The sequence below is a fragment of the Saimiri boliviensis genome, chromosome 6, assembly GCF_048565385.1.
Source record: "Saimiri boliviensis isolate mSaiBol1 chromosome 6, mSaiBol1.pri, whole genome shotgun sequence".
Taxonomy (NCBI): domain Eukaryota; kingdom Metazoa; phylum Chordata; class Mammalia; order Primates; family Cebidae; genus Saimiri; species Saimiri boliviensis.
In genome coordinates this window covers 119,180,348-119,197,188 of record NC_133454.1, presented here as the reverse complement: position 1 = coordinate 119,197,188, position 16,841 = coordinate 119,180,348, and the positions used below count along the sequence as shown (strand labels likewise).

Sequence of the window (16,841 nt, the reverse complement as noted above, 5' to 3'; positions counted from 1 at the left end):
GCTTGAGTGAAAAGAAGCTGAGGCAACCTGAAGGAAGAGCTCTCATTACCTTCTGTCCATCACCTAATAAATAGCCGATTCCTCAACATTTCGGTACACTATTGAAGAGATGAGGCAGTCACACCAGCTGCCCCTAGTGGGGCTCTTAGTGTTTTCTCTTATTCCAAGCCAACTATGTGAGATCTGTGGTGAGTACACTTTGGGCTAAAACTACTCTTGAGTGGTAGTCTACTGGACTGTTGACAAGAGACTCTATGTAGAGTTACCTGAGAAAAGTTCCCATTCCAGTTCCATATGTGGTTGGACTCCATGAATGATGGCAAGGGTGGCAGGAGATGGTGAGGAAAGTCCCACAATGCATGTTGTTGTAAGAGGAATTATAGATTGTGTTTTAACTTGCCTAACTGCTCTTTCTATGCTCAGTTCCTCTCTAGCACAGCATCTCTGCCAAGTAACTCTTTATTCATGTGAATTTCCAATGACAGAAAATTTATGCTCCCAAAAATTTTTCTAGATCATGAAAAGTGATCTTTTGGTTTTGATATGCAATCTTTTTTTCTGAAATTCAATTCATGATTTTTGGGTTAACCCCTTGTAACTACACAGAAAAAAAGCTAATAATCTTTTTCAAACTGATGATTGCTGTCTTGTCATGAGTGAGTTTAGATGTTCCAAGTTTCACGTCCACCTCCCTTCAACTCTTTCTTAGGAGACATGGGATAAAGTTCCATCTCTTGCCTGAATGTTATCCACAGAGATTGTGTGTTTCTTTAAAAGAATAATAAAGCAAGAGAAAGGAAAACTAGATTCATGTTGAGTTTGATCCCTTAGTCACTGAATGACCCAAGATTTCTGAATTTCTTTAGCTTTCTTCATAAATGAAGGATAATGAGGGGAGACTATTGAAGCAAATTATCTCCTGAAGTCTGGTGCAGTTCTCAGGTGCATGACTTCTCTTTTGTGAGACTTTACTCTGAAATTGAGCTTCAACCCAAAGATGATTAGGTGGTACGATCTGTGCTCTGTAACCAGTAATAAGAGAACACCACCACAGAAGACAGGCTTGTATCCATACAGGCTATAGCATAGACTCTTCTGACTAATTTTTCTTCTTGGCCTAACATTTCCCTTGTTGGATCCTAAGAATAGGGGATGGCTATGTAGGTTTTAGAGTTCAATTTGTTTTAAGTAATAATAATAATAATTGAATTTATCTTTAGCAGTCCAGGAAGCTGATTTGAGTTGTTGACCAGGAACTAAAAAGTCTGTTTCAGGGCCAGAAGATCTGCTGAGCTGGATGCTTCCACAAAATCTCAGAGAATTGACTCAATTGTTCCATTGTGTCTGCAACATATCATGACCTTTCTACAATCACTCTATTCAGATCTTCTTGACTCTTCTTTTAAAGCAAAGAAAACTGGGCAAGGGAAATTACATTTCCTTGATTCTCAAATATAGTGATAAAAATTCCAGTTGAGTTAGAAATAATAATATGTGCATCATTTTACAGTTAATTCAGTGGTTTATTGTCTAATATCTGTAAGGTAGGCCTTAACAGCCACAATTTTTAGATGAGAAAACTAAGGGTGAAACAAGCTACATAACTTATTATTCACAGTCATAAGTTAAGGGGCACAGAGTATGGCCAAAATATGAATCCAAAGCTCATGTTCTTCTCACTCTCCTGCTAATCCATTAGATAATATGGAGAAGGGTAGGATCTGGGGCTACCCCTCAAGATTATGGAAAAACATATTGAGAAACTGTCCTGTGTTTTAAATAGTCTAACTCTTTTATTCTCCTCTATTTCTTTTGGAGCTCCAGATTCTCATACTTCCACAGTATAATGTGACTTCCCTCCATCTCTGGAATTGGGGCATATTGTAGACTAAAACTGGAGCCTTTTTCAAAGGCTGCATAATGTTGAATAATGATCTTGACGCCCAGCCATCTGGGCAATCAGACAATGAAGTTTTGGGGTTAATCACCAATATAACAGAATTTGTACCTGCATTTTTTCAGCATTAACCCAATTGATTTAGAAGATGGAGAAGGAAAGAACTGAATCCAGGAAGTAGAAAGTCCTGCTGACTAAGAATCAGAAGACATGTAGTCTAGTTTCAGCTGAGCCTCCAATTACGGAGGTTTCTTTAAGGACACTCTCTCTAAGCTTCATATACAAAATTAGGGAATGATGCTAGATATCCCAGGCAAGGAGTCTGTCAGTACACAATGGTAAGGCTGAACCAGTTGTTAAAATATTAAAATATTTTCATGCTAGTTGTTAAAGGAGTCACGTCTGGCATGGGAGGGTGGTTCAAGACCCACCTTTGTATTATTCCACCAACACAGCCAGCAGCCACTGGATTGGTGTACATCTGTACCATACCCATTACTAAATATTTTTATATAACCCCTGTTCCAAGTCTTACTATTTTCTGAGTATGTGTTTCTTATTTCTTCCTCCTCTGCCACAGAAGTAAGTGAAAAAAAAGACATAAACCCTCTGTTGAATACAATGATCAATTCAAAGTATACCAGGGGAACTAGCGTTGCCAATGTCCTGCTGTCCCTTGAACTTGCTGGAATCCAGAACCAAATCCTGAGGCAAAAGTTGATCGAAGAAATCACATACAATGTGAAGACGGGAGGTAAGTTTCTGTATTCTCTGGAAGATTTACAGAGAATCTTAAAATCTACCTATCTAAAAGATTATCTGCAACTAATCCTAAAAATTATGCATCCAAAGTATCCCTGCTACATCCATTCTAATGGTACCAAACTTGAGGTAAGAGAAACATGCCCAAAATACATGCCCACGCCACTCACCCTAGAGCTAGGTCTTGTTTATTCTGGTCTTAAAAATAATTTTTCTTCCATTTGAAGTTTGAAGTGTTTTTTTCCAGTTCTGTGAAGAAGGTCATTAGCTTGATGGGGATGGCATTGAATCCATAAATTACTTTGGGCAGTATGGCCACTTTCACGATGTTGATTCTTCCCAACCATGAGCATGGAATGTTTTTCCATCTGTTCGTGTCCTCTCTTATTTCATTGAACAGTGGTTTGTAGTTCTCCTTGAAGAGGTCCTTTCCATCCTTTGTTAGTTGTATTCCTAGGTATTTTATTCTCTTTGTAGCAAATGTGAATGGGAGTTCACTTTTGATTTGGCTGGCTGTCTGCTGTTGGTGTATAGGACTGCTTGTGAATTCTGCACATTGATTTTGAATCCTGAGAGTTTGCTGAAGTTGCTTATCAGTTTCAGAAGATTTGGGGCTGAGACAATGGGATCTTCTAGATATACAATCGTCTGCAAATAGAGACAATTTGGCTTCCTCTTTTCCTAATTGAATACCCTTTATTTATTTTTCTTGCCTGATTGTTCTGGCTAGGACTTCAAATACTACATTGAATAGGAGTGGTGAGAGAGGGCATCTTTGTCTTGTGCCAGATTTCAAAGGGAATGCTTCCAGCTTTTGCCCTTTCAGTATGATATTGGCTGTGGGTTTGTCGTAAATAGCTTTTATTATTTTGTGATACATACCACCAATACCTAGTTTATTGAGAGTTTTTAGCATAAAGCGCTGTTGAATTTTGCCAAAGGCCTTCTTTGCATCTATTGAGATAATCATGTGGTTTTGTCTTTGGTTCTGTTTATGTGATTAATTACATTTATAGACTTGCATATGTTGAAGCAGCCTTGCATCTCCAGGATGAAGCCTACTTGATCATGATGAATAAGCTTTTTGATTTGCTGTTCTATTCTATTTGCCAGTATTTTATTGAAGATTTTTGTGCCAATGTTCATCATGGATATTGGCCTGAAGTTCTCTTTTTGAGTTGCATCTCTGCCCAGTTTTGATATTAGGATGATGTTGGTCTCCTAAAATGAGTTGGGGAGGATTCCTTCTTTTTGTATTGTTTGGAATAGTTTCAGAAGGAATGGTACAAGCTCCTCTTTGTACGTCTGGTAGAATTTGGCTATAAACCCATCTGGACCTGGACTTTTTTTAGTTGGTAGGTTATTAATTGCTACCTCAACTTCAGCCCTTGTTATTAGTCTATTCAGGGACTCAACTTCTTCCCGGTTTAGTCTTGGGAGAGTGCAAGAGCCAAAACAATCCTAAGCAAAAAGAACAAAGCTGGAGGCATCATACTGCCTGACTTCAAACTATACTACAAGGCCATAGTAATCAAAACAGCAAGGTACTGGTACCAAAACAGAGACATAGACCAGTGGAACAGAATGGAGGCCTCAGAAGCAACACCACATATCTACAATCATCTGATCTTTGACAAACCTGAGAAAAACAAGCAATGGGGAAAGGATTCCCTGTTTAATTAATGGTGTTGGGAAAACTAGCTAGCAATGTGCAGAAAGCAGACACTGGACCCCCTTCCTGACACCTTACACTAAAATTAAATCCAGATGGATTAAAGACTTAAACATAAGACCTAACACCATAAAAAACCCTAGAAGAAAACCTAGGCAAAACCATTCAGGACATAGGCACAGGCAATGACTTCATGACTAAAACACCAAAAGCAATGGCAACAAAAGCCAAAATAGACAAATGGGATCTAATTAAACTCCAGAGCTTCTGTACAGCAAAGTAAACAATGATTAGAGTGAAGGGCAACCAACAGAATGGGAAAAAATTTTGCAATCTAGCCATCTGACAAAGGGCTAATATCCAGAATCTACAAACAATTAAAACAGATATACAAGAAAAAAAACAAACAAGCCCATTCAAAAGTGGGCAAAGGATATGAACACACTTTACAAAAGAAGACATATATGAGGCCAACAAACATATGAAAAAATGCTCATCATCACTGGTCATTAGAGAAATGCTAATCAAAACTACATTGAGATACCATCTCATGCCAGTTAGAATAAGGGTCATTAAAAAATCTGGAGACAACAGATGCTGGAGAGGATGTGGAGAAATAGGAACACTTTTACACTGTTGGTGGGAGTGCAAATTAGCTCAACCATTGTGGAAGACAGTCAAATGGTATTTCTACTGAAATAGAAATACCATTTGACTCAGCCATCCCATTACTGGTATATACCCAAAGAATTATAAATTGTTCTATTATAAAGACACATGCACACGAATGTTCATTGAGGCACTGTTTACAATAGCAAAGACCTGGAGCCATCCCAAATGTCCATCAACGATAGACTGGATAAAGAAAATGTGGCACATATACACCATGGAATACTACACAGCCATAAAAAAACTTTGAGTTCCTGTCCTTCATAAGGACATGAATGAATCTGGAAACCATCATTCTCAACAAACTGACACAAGAATAGAAAACCAAACACCACATGCTCTCACTCATAGGCAGGTGTTGAACAATTAGAACATGTGGACACAGGGAGGGGAGCATCACACACTACAGACCATTGGCTGGGGGTTAGGGGAGGGACAGTGGGGGCTGGGGAGGGTGGGGAGAGATAACGAGGGGAGAAATACCAGATATGGGTGATTGGGGGATGAAGGCAGCAAACCACCTTACCATGTGTGTTCCTATGCAACAATCCTGCATGATCTGCACATGTACCCCAGAACCTAAAGTACAATTTTTAAAAACTGAAAATAATAATATTAATAATAATTTTTCTTCAATAAGCAACAAACAAAAGCTATTGATTCTTATCCATTAATGCTGTTATATAAGCTAGCTTAGTTCACGACCACATGGGAATACAGATCACAACTAAGAAAGCTGGTGATGGCAAAGCAACCATAGAGCAAACCAGATTTGGACTAGGTGTGAGCTGGCCTTGAACCAGTCATGTTAATACTGAGCCTCAGTTTTCTAATTCGCATAAGGGGAAATGAAGCCACTCTTACCTACCTCATAATATTATTATAAGAATTATGAGAAGCCAGAAAGTTTTGATACTCTATGAGGCAGAATATTAAAAAATCAAGTACTACTATTCTAGCAAGCTGGCACCACAAAGAGAAAAAAAAATCCCAAGATATTGTTTATTTTTCCCCTTTTTTTACTTTTATAAGGATTGCATGAATCCAAAATGATTTTCCTCTTTTTTCACTTTTATAAGGATTGCATGATTCCAAAATGAGAAGACCAAGAACTAATTTGCATTTATATAGTACTGCTCTAAAAGGCTCTGCTTTGAGGATAAAGAAGAGAATGTGTCTAGTACAGGAATGCGTCACATAATGATGAACATATATGACAACAGTCCCACAAGATTTTAATACTGTATTTTTACTGTACCTTTTCTGTGCTTAGATATGTTTAGATGCACAAATACTATTGGGCTACAATTGTCTATAGTATTCAGGACGGTAATATGTTGTGCTGGTTTTCAGCCTGAGAGCAACAAGCTGTACCCTATAGTCTAGGTGTGTAGTCGGCTATACCATCTAGATTTGTGTAAGTACACTCTATGATGTTTGCACAATGACAAAATTGCTTAACAACCAGTTTCTCAGAATTTATCCCTATCATTAAGCGACACAAGACTGTACAGAGCGCAACAGAAGAAAGAAGTGACAGGCAATACAAGTCTCAAGGAAATCAGGAGGCCCAAAAAATCACAAGCATATACCTTGTTAAGCTCAAATATTTTTCTTTTCAGTGTCAGATTTAAGCTCAGGAGAGCTTGCCTTGATTATACTGGCTTTGGGAGCATGTCGTAGCCCTGAGGAAACCTTAATATATGATTACCAACTGATCAACGAGCTAGAAAATAAGTTCCAAGAAGAAATCAAAAATATGGGTAAGAATCAAATATTTAGAGACCATGGAGAACCTTACTTTCTCCTCAGCTGACTGAGATTATATGAAGCTTCCCTCCACTCCTTCCTTCTCCTCGTAAACCCATTCATCTCACTATATCTTTATAGGGCACTTCCCTTTTTCCCTTTCAGTATGCATCTTGCATTTTCTTGTTAAATATGTTTAGCTAAGCATTGAATCTGTGTCAAGTACGACTTTACATATGATGGCACACACACACACGACACCATTCTCTAATCCTCCAGGAGCTTGGCTTTTAGTCAAATGATGAATTACACCAGAAATAGCTTAAAAACACAGGACACAGTGGCATAAGTAGCAAAATATGCAATGCTAGTATATGAGCCAAAGGTGGCCAGAGTACATTATTACTGGGAAAAATAAACTGGCCATGGCAGCCACTAGTGAGGTGCATGATTTTTATTTCAACTTCCACTCAATATTTATTCTATTTCTCATTAAGTCCATCTTCCTTTGAGATGGCCTCCAACCTAGGTTTCTACTTACAGTTTCAACACCTTGCTAATGAAAGCACAAGAGTCTTGGAGGTAGAAAACCTGTATTCTGGGCCTAGCTCTGTAACCACCTGGATATCTAGATAGCATCTTAACCTCTTTAAGGCTGTGTCCCCTCAGTTATAAAATGAAAGAAGTTGAGTGGAATTTAGTGGCCCTTAAAAGCCTTTACGTTCCTCAGATTTTCTGATTCTATGCATGACCTCATGCTTCTATTATCCACCTTTCCTTAAATGTAAAGAAACTGAAAAAGAGTAAGTAGGAATAGATTGAAAATGTACACTCCATTACTGCTTCCATGAGTAAGGGAGGTATTTCTTCTCTTTTCTAGAAACACACAATGACAATCCCCTGACTAACTACTACCAGCTCAGCCTGGATGTTTTGGCCTTGTGTCTGTTTGATGGCAACTACTCAACTGCTGAAGTTGTCAGACGCTTCAATCCCGAAAATAAAAACTATTATTTTGGTAGCCAGTTTTCAGTAGGTGAGTTACTAAGCCCAATTCCTTTGGTACAGAGGACATGGTCACCAGTAGGTCTTGCCCTTTGCGTTTTTCTACCAGTAAGTACTTGGGTTTTATTTTCTACCGTCTTTGCTCTAGTATCCTCAAAAGGGAATTTTCTTTTTGAGAAGAATGGATGATGGATGGCATTTAAGCCTCTTTCTAGATGTGTGGTATACTAGAAATACCTGGTTTCTGCTCCAGCTCTTCTTTGAGTTATATAAACAAGAATGTTAACTCTTGATCTTAATTTTTATATCTGTAAAATGAGGATAAAGCATGAGAATATTTACATGAAACATTTTAGAAAGGTTAAGTTTTAGAAAAGGGAAGTGCAGCGGAATTCGTTTATCTTAACACTGCGTCTTTCTCTGGTTTATTTGGGACAATTTGAATACCTAGGCTGTCTTAAACAATACCACCTCTCCAGTGACAAAGTCCAATATTATCATCAATAAAGCATATTTCACCTTGGGAAATGAACCGGAAATTTCCCACTGCATCAGCTTTAACATCCGAAAAGAAGTCTTTAGACAGCTGGCATATGTGCTTAGCCTCTATGGATCCAGATACACAAGTTCATCTTTCTCCAAATTCAAATTCAAAGCAAGTCACCATTTAGTATTTCTGGATAGTAAGGAGAATTGTGAGATTTCTCAGACTGCTTTTCCCATGAGAGAGGAAAGGTCCCATGCTAAAGAACACTGGAGAAACCAAGTATCAAGCCAGAAAACAAGTCCTTATCTTTCCTTCTTCCAATCTCTTGCCTCATCTTCTTTTTGAAAGAGGTTCACTGGGCAATAACTCTGTTAAGTACTATTTTCTAATCAGTCTAATGAAACCTTTGAGAGGCTTACAAAGACAGTTTCTTTGATGCATCGTCCTAAATTTTCTCAATTCCTCAGCCGACATGGCTACAAGATTGGAGAAAGATGGAAAAGATGAGAGCAACCAACATGTAAAAGTGAAATACTGTCCGTGTTTATGCAGCTACAAATCCATAGGTGTTTATGACTAAGGTATGTGTAATGAGAAAAACCCAGAATTGTACTTAAAAAAAAAAAAAAAAAAAGCAGGGTGCAGTGGCTGACACCTGTAATCCTAGCAGTTTGGCAGGCCAAAGCAGGCAGATCATCTGAGGTCAGGAGTTCAAGACCAGCCTGGCCAACATAGTGAAATCCCGTATCTATTGAGGATACAAAATTAGCTGGGTCGGGTGGCTCACGCCTATAATCCTAGCTACTTGGGAGGCTGAGGCTGAGGAGAATCGCCTGAACCCAGGAGGCACAGTTTGCAGTGAGTAGAGATCAGACCACTGCACTCTAACCTGGGCAGCAAGAGAGAGACTCCATCTCAAAAAAAAAAAAAAAAAAAAAAAAAAAAAAAAAGCACTCCTCGTGGCAGCAAGACAGCTTTAGATATCTGTGCTATATCCCATCCCTATGCTGCTTTTAAGGTAATTTCTTGGTTCTTTACCTGCTATGTATGTGTGATGGGTCTCTTTGCCTTGGCAAGTTCTTAGATGCTTTCCAGGATGTTTGGATTCTCAGAGACACCTGTTCCTCAGTTCAGCACCATGGCCTTGGCTTCAAAGTTCAGGCAGCATACATACTCACTTAAGTAACCTGGTGGGAGACCCATCACACTACAGTATCAGGTATGAAGTATGGAGTACATGGCAACCGAACATTGGGAAGAAATCTCTAAATATTTGAGTGGTTAGTGCTAGAGAGATGATTGCTACATCTTGAAATCTTTCTTCATCAATTAGCATGACCAACCATCCCAGTTTTTCTAAATCTGTTTTTCTTTTAGCACTGAAAATCTCACATCCCAGGAAACCTCTCAGCCCAGGACAAACTAAGATGGTTGGTCCCCTACCAACAATGTTTTGTTTCCTGACAGATACTGGTGCAATGGCTGTCCTGGCTCTGACCTGTGTGAACAGGAGTCTAATAAATGCGCAGGTCAAAGCAGATGGAGGGGATCTGATGAAGATCAATAACTATAAGAAGTCACTGGTAGAAAAGATTCTGTCTAAGAAAGAAAGAAATGGTCTTATTGGAAACACATTTAGCACAGGAGAAGCCATGCAGGTAAGTCAAAGGGTGAAACAGGAGGCAGAGAAGGGAGTCTTCTCTGGAAGAAAGCAGTATCTTTTTTTTTTTTTTTTTTTTTTTTTTTTTTTTTTTTTTTGAGATGGAGTTTCGCTCTTGTTGCCCAAGTTGGAGCACAATGGTGTGAACTCGGCTCACTGCAACCTCCACCTCCTGAGTTCAAGTGATTCTCCTGCCTCTTGAGTAGCTGAGATAACAGGCATCCACCACCATGCCCTGCTAGTTTTTTCTATTTTTAGCAGAGATGGAGTTTCACCATGTTGGCCAGGCTGGTCTCAAACTCCTGACCTCAGGTAATCCACCCACCTCGGTTTTTCAAAGTGTTGGGATTACAGGCATAAACCACCGCATCTGGACAGTATCTTTATCCTTTCTTATTGGCCTCCTAAGATCTTATTGTCCATTCTGTGGTTCCTATACTTTGATTTTGCTCATTGATTCCCCTCCCCTGCCTGACATGTCCTCTTCTCATCTTCAGCTTTACTTCTCCATAACCAATGCTTCTAGAAAGCGTTTTCTAACTACAATTTCTCTAAGAAACTAGAGTCTATACAATCTACCCTGTTATTCTATCACATGTAGTTTTACACTTTCACACACCCAGTAGTCCCCCCTTATCCAGAGTTTCACTTTCCACAGTTTTTCAGTCTCCCAAGGTCATCCAAGGTCTAAAATAGTAAAAGGAAAATTTCAGAAATAAACAATTCCTAAGTTTTAAATTGTGCAAAATTCTGAGTAGTATGATAAAATATTGCACCTTCTGGCTCTGTTCCACCCAGGAAGTGATTCATCTCTCCGTCTATGCTTGTTAATAACTTAGTAGCCCGTTATCATATCAACTGTCCCAACATTGAAGGGTCTGTGTTCAAGTAACGCTTATTTGCTTAACAATGGCCCCAAAGCACAAGAGTAATGGTGCTGTAGTATATTATTATAATTGTTCTATGTTATTATTGTTGTTGTTGTTAATCTCTTAGTGTCCCTAATATATAAACTGAACTTTATTATAGGTGTGGATATATAGGGAAAAACATAGGATATTTAAGGCTTAGCACTATCCATGGTTTCAGATATCCACTGCAAGTCTTGGAATGTATCTCCCACTGATAAGAGGGAACTACCACATTATCTCCATTTCCTAAACTAGGAGCATGAGTCACAGTAACTGTCAGTAATTTACCTAATCTCACAAAACCAGGAAATGGTGCAGATTGGGATGGGACCTGGGCAGCTGTTCTCAAAACCGACACTCAGCACCTACCCTGTCATGCCTATGTTCCTTGAGGTCTGAGACTTCATTTCAGCACTCATTCATCCATTGATTTACAAACTCTAAGGGGAAAATATAAGAAACAATCAAGGAAGGTTTACAGAAAAAAAAAAAAATTACTGCATCCTCAGTATGAACAGGTGTTTTCCAGGCTGACTCAGGGTGAGAGGACTTTCAAGGGAGAGATGACAGCAAGGACAAAGACCCAAAAGCACAAAAAATTAGGCATTTTTTATTATTATACTTTAAATTCTGGGTTACATGTGCAGAACATGCAGGTCTGTTACATAGATATGCACGCGCCTTGGTGGTTTGCTTCATCCTTCCCCCCATGAGGCATTTTAAGGTCAAGGTGTTCGGCATGGCCAGCACTTAGTTCTTGGGAAACATAACAGGAGGCTGGAGGTGTGAGCATGGGTCCAGTCACAAGGTTATCTGTATTGTTGTTGTTACTATTTATGTTGCTGGTTGCCTTGCTAAGTTTGAACTGAATATAAAACTGGTTTCCCATTTTGGTTGCACATTTGAATCACCTGAAAGAGCTCTTAGAAAACACTAAAACCTAAGCCCACACCAGCCAGGTAGTACAGAAAGTTAGAGGTGGAACCTGCACCTTGCTCTTATTTAAAAGCCCTACAGGTGATACAGATTCACAGTACGATCAAGAGCTACTTGTCGGCCGGGCGCGGTGGCTCAAGCCTGTAATCCCAGCACTTTGGGAGGCCGAGGCGGGTGGATCACGAGGTCGATAGATTGAGACCATCCTGGTCAACATGGTGAAACCCCGTCTCTACTGAAAATACAAAAAATTAGCTGGGTGTGGTGGCACGTGCCTGTAATCCCAGCTACTCAGGAGGCTGAGGCAGGAGAATTGCCTGAACCCAGGAGGCGGAGGTTGTGGTGAGCCGAGATCGCGCCATTGCACTCCAGCCTGGGTAACAAGAGTGAAACTCCGTCTCAAAAAAAAAAAAAAAAAGAGCTACTTGTCTATACAAGACATTGCTAGGTATTTTTAAATATTAATAACATTTAATTTATTGTTATGTATGTGAATAACATTTATTGAAGTGTCTTAAGAGGAGATGTACTATGACCAGTTTTTCTTAATATCCCACAAATGCTTGTGGATCACTTGGTTGGCTTAAGAACCTCCAAGAAAAGATGAAAACAGGAACTGTCCATCCCTGGGAAACTAAAGAGAAGCATGTTCATGTCCTACCCACTTTAGTTCCTGTCTTGTTCACCCCAGTACCCTCCTAACTTTTACTACTTCACAATTCTGCCCCTTCAATAGAGCTTACATTCTGCTGCCCGGAGAGTTTCTGTTTAATGAACTATTAGACTCCCCATTATCAATCAAATAATGTCAGACACTTCCTCGTTGTTGTCAACAAATGATGTCAGACACCTCACCATAAAATGCAAGCATCTGCTAGTCTAGCCCAACTTCCTTCTCCAGCCTGTTCTTCCACAGTTGCCTCCAATGTTCCCTATACACCAGTTCTCCTAAACCAGGAGGAATCCCCTGAGAAACTTTGCTAAAATGCAGATACTCTCATCACTGTCAGATCATGTCCTGACCATTCCTACCTAACACCTTTGTTCATGTTGTTCCTCTTGAGTACAGAGCTCCCCATCTCTCATCTCAGCTGGCATTTAAATTCTATCTCACTTTCCAAGGCCTAACTCAAATACCACCTTATCCAGGAGGCTTTTTTTAAGCCTAATTAAATGTGTGTGAGCGCCTCTCCTCTTTTGAAGGAGACATGCCACTAGATGCATCCCTTAGGATATTCCTCTAGCATCTCTTTTTACAGTAGTCTGTTAATATTTATTGAGTGTCTCCTATATGACCGGTATTTCCCAGTATTGGGATATAGAAATGAAAATGTCAAAGTCTTCTCTCATTGGAACTATTATAGCTTATGTTATTAAACAGTTCTCACCTCCCCACCCAAACTAGTTTTTAAGCTTCTGGGTAATAGAAAAGATATCCGAGTTCTCTGAGGTGCTTCCTAGGTAGTCAATGTTCAATTAGTACTTAATTAGTTCTTATTTGAAGTATCTCATATTCTCTGTCTCTCTTTATCTCTTGTCACCCCTCCCGCTGCCCTGCCTCATTAGGCGCTCTTCGTATCATCAGACTATTATAATGAAACTGAGTGGAATTGCCAAGAAACTCTGAAGGCAGTGCTCAACAAAACTTCCGAAGGAGCATTCAGTATTCCAATTGCTGCAGCCCAGGTCTTACCTGCCCTGCTGGGAAAGACCTACTTGGATGTTAACAAAAACTCTTCTTGTGTCTCTGGTTCAGGTATAAGCATTAAAGAGCACACTGTTTTGCTTTCCACCATAGCACCCAAAGCATGTGAGATTCAGGTGTCCTTAGAAACCAAAAGTGGCCAGATAAACCTCCAAAACATAACAGTTACCAGAGAGAATTCAGTTTTCATCATGTTATCAGGAATTACAGCCACCTGAGGATTTGTTCTTAACTAAGTGCTATTTGTCCTTCTTAGTTCAAACATTAACAAGGCAGACTTGATTAAATAATATCTATCTCCAAAGGCGTATTTTCTGACTGTTGGGTATAGAAGGATCTGAGCATCATTCTCATCCTAAATAAAGCAGAGAGGATTGGTATTGTGACTCTGACTTTCCATATTGAGTGATCCTTCAGGGAAATGAGACATCCGTGTAGAAAGGATATGCCAGTATTCGAAAATTGAAGCATACATTACTTATTCAAACAAATGACTTTGCAACCAGGTAGAAGGAAAGGAGACATTTTCTTACATCTCTGCCCTCTCCTGGTTCAGCCACTTACAGGTTTAGGAAACTTGGACAAAATATTTAATCTCTAAGCTTCAGTTTTCCAATGTAAAAATTGGGAACAAGGACAATATCTAATGTAGGTTTTTGTAAAGATTGAATGAGACAATCTGTTTAAAATGATTAGTACAGTGCCTGGCACTTCATATGTTTTCAACAAATGTTAAGCAATTAAAAAGAAGAAAAGGTAAACATTATTGTATGCTGTACCAAGGCAAAAAAAGAAAAAGAAAAAGAAAAAAAGTCAGCATCCTCTGTGAGAAACAGAAGTTAGAGCAACTGAATTGCTTAAACAGCCGGGAGTTGAATCAAGTGCCAACATTCACAAGCTGGTGAGTTTTTGGTGTTAGTTTCTGCTTTAGTTATATGAGAAATTTGCCCCTTGAGTAATGATAATTGTTCTTTGTAGCAAATCCATGTCTGCATAAAGCCAAGGAATCCTTGGATAGGAGTTAAGTAGGTAGAACTGCAAACTCTAGTATCATTTTTATTATTCTGAATATTGCTCTGGGTTTTTCTGTCTCTCTCAGGTAACATCAACATCTCCACTCCTGAGCCTGTAACTGTGACACTTCCTGAGTCACAATCACCTATCTCAGTCAATTACTCTGTGAGAATTAATGAAACATATTCAGCCAATGTCACTGTGCCAGATGGTTCTGTCTTCCTTGCTGTGATGGAGAAAGCTCAGAAAATAAATCATACTATATTTTGGTAGGTCTGTACCTAACTTGAGGTTAAGGTGTTTACTGTCATTTCTAAAGATGCAGTAAGAATGCATTTGCACCTAAATACACAGTATATTTAAAACGCTTCTGGGTCAGTCGCTTTGCTGTCCATCTACATCTCACAGAAGGAGTTTAAAATAGGAGGTGAGATATTTCATCTTCTTGTTCCTAATAGGTAGTAAATTAATATTGACTTAATAGATTAATTAATCTCAAGGTTCTCTCTTCTGTAAAAGTTTTTCAATAAATATAACTTTCAAAGTCAAACATTTGTGATCTAGAACAGTGGTTCTTAACTCTTTTTGAATCACTGACCCCTTTGAAAATCAGATGAATGCAATTAATGTTCACCCCAGAAAAAAATGAACATACACACAAAAATTAGCATTTATTTGTTTATTTATTTTAGAGACAGAGTCTTACTATGTTGTCCAGGCTGGTCTTAAACTCCTGGGCTCAAGAGATCTGCCCACCTCAGCCTCCCAAAGTGCTGAGATTACAGGCATGAGCCACTGCCAAATTTGGCATTTAAACTGGGAGTTTCACAGATGCCCTGAAACTTCTCCCTGCCCTCGCTTTCAGAAAATTCATAGATCCCTAAATTAAAGTTATTGGCCAAGGAGATCAAGTATTAAAATTAAAATAATGGCTTTGCCTCTGAAAAGTATGATTTATATTGGTCCCTTAACTCTAGTTGACAGTTATTTATTGTGTCTAACAACATAGCGTGGGATGCTATAAAGAAAATCAGAATATTAATATAATATATATTATAAAGGATACCCTCAAGGGCTTTAAGGAAGGTAGAAGATGACTAAGAAATATAAAACAGATATTGACCATGTCACTTTTTAGTAAACACAATAAGAAATATCAAATTATCCTTTCCTGTTTCTCTTTCCTAAGGGAAAACTCACTAACTTATGGTACCTCCAGGACATGAGATTAACAAGTTCTTCTACTGAATCAGTATTTTCAGCTGTTACTATCTTGGGGCAGAAGGTTGAAGCTGTTGTCTGAAAAGTATCTACCATAGCAGGTCGGGGGTCGGGGGAGAAGCAGAAACCATGAGCACCATTTCTCTAATTTAGCATGGAGCATGGAGCGCCTGCATTAGAATCATCTGGAGTGTTTATAAAACATGCAGATTCCTGACCCCCACCTCATATCTAAAAATAAAAGTGTCTATGGATAAGGCCAGGAAATCTGCATTTTTTTATGTCATCAAGTGATTCTCAGGTACATTAAAGTTTGAGAAATGCCCATTGAGGGTTTCCTTTGACAATTCTAAGTTCCAGTAACCTATTTTCTGTCACCCACAGCTTCACAATGGAGGAGAGCTCATGGGGGCCCTACATCACCTCTGTTCAGGGTCTATGGGCCAGCAATAATGACAGAACCTACTGGGAACTTCTGAGTGGAGGCAAACCACTGAGCCAAGGTAAGGGAGAGACATGCCAAGAAAACCCAGAGACATGCCAAAAAGGCTCGTGCCAAAAATGCCCAAAGCATGGAAAGGGCTGTGAGCCTTTGTGGTGATTGGGCCAAGGGGTTAGGAGAGATGACATCCATTATTTGGTGATTTAGTGGTCAAATCATTTGACCCAGTTCTCTTTCTTCTTCCTTTTCAGGAGTTGGAAGTTACGTTGTCCATAATGGAGAAAACCTGGAGGTTCGTTGGAGCACATACTAATAAGCCCAAACCTTCCTCAGCTGGATGAAATCCATTTGCAGTGGCGTTCCATGCCAACTGGTCTTATGCCTTCTTCATTTATCCCAGTACCAGTAGGAGAGTTAATAACCTCCCCATTTCTCTCTACATGTTCAATAAAAGATTAACCACTATACAAAAAGAGCATGTTCAAATTAGTTCATTCTTGGGGGATTTTAAAATGTATTAGAGGAAAGCCCACATGTCTAATAAGCAGGGTTCTACTCAAGGTTGTCCTACTAATTATCTAAGTGGCATTGGGCAACTGGGTAAAACGGGGATAAGGTTCTAGGTCTAACATTGCAGCAGCAACCAGTGAGATCAAGCAGAAACTCTGTAGGAGACTGAGCTCTCTGAGGCCCAGATGCAAGAGAGGAACC

At 39.3% G+C, this 16,841-nt stretch overlaps 1 protein-coding gene across 1 annotated transcript; it reads left to right on the top strand.

Moving 5' to 3' along the window:
- On the top strand, positions 1-16,622 carry TCN1 (transcobalamin 1). Its single transcript, XM_003920175.3, has 9 exons — positions 1-188; positions 2,478-2,651; positions 6,623-6,763; positions 7,630-7,785; positions 9,709-9,899; positions 13,315-13,504; positions 14,553-14,736; positions 16,073-16,191; positions 16,382-16,622. The coding sequence occupies exons 1-9, from the start codon at positions 110-112 to the stop codon at positions 16,441-16,443; spliced, it is 1,296 nt and encodes a 431-aa protein (XP_003920224.1). The 5' UTR covers positions 1-109; the 3' UTR covers positions 16,444-16,622.
- Positions 16,623-16,841: the final 219 nt, after the last annotated feature.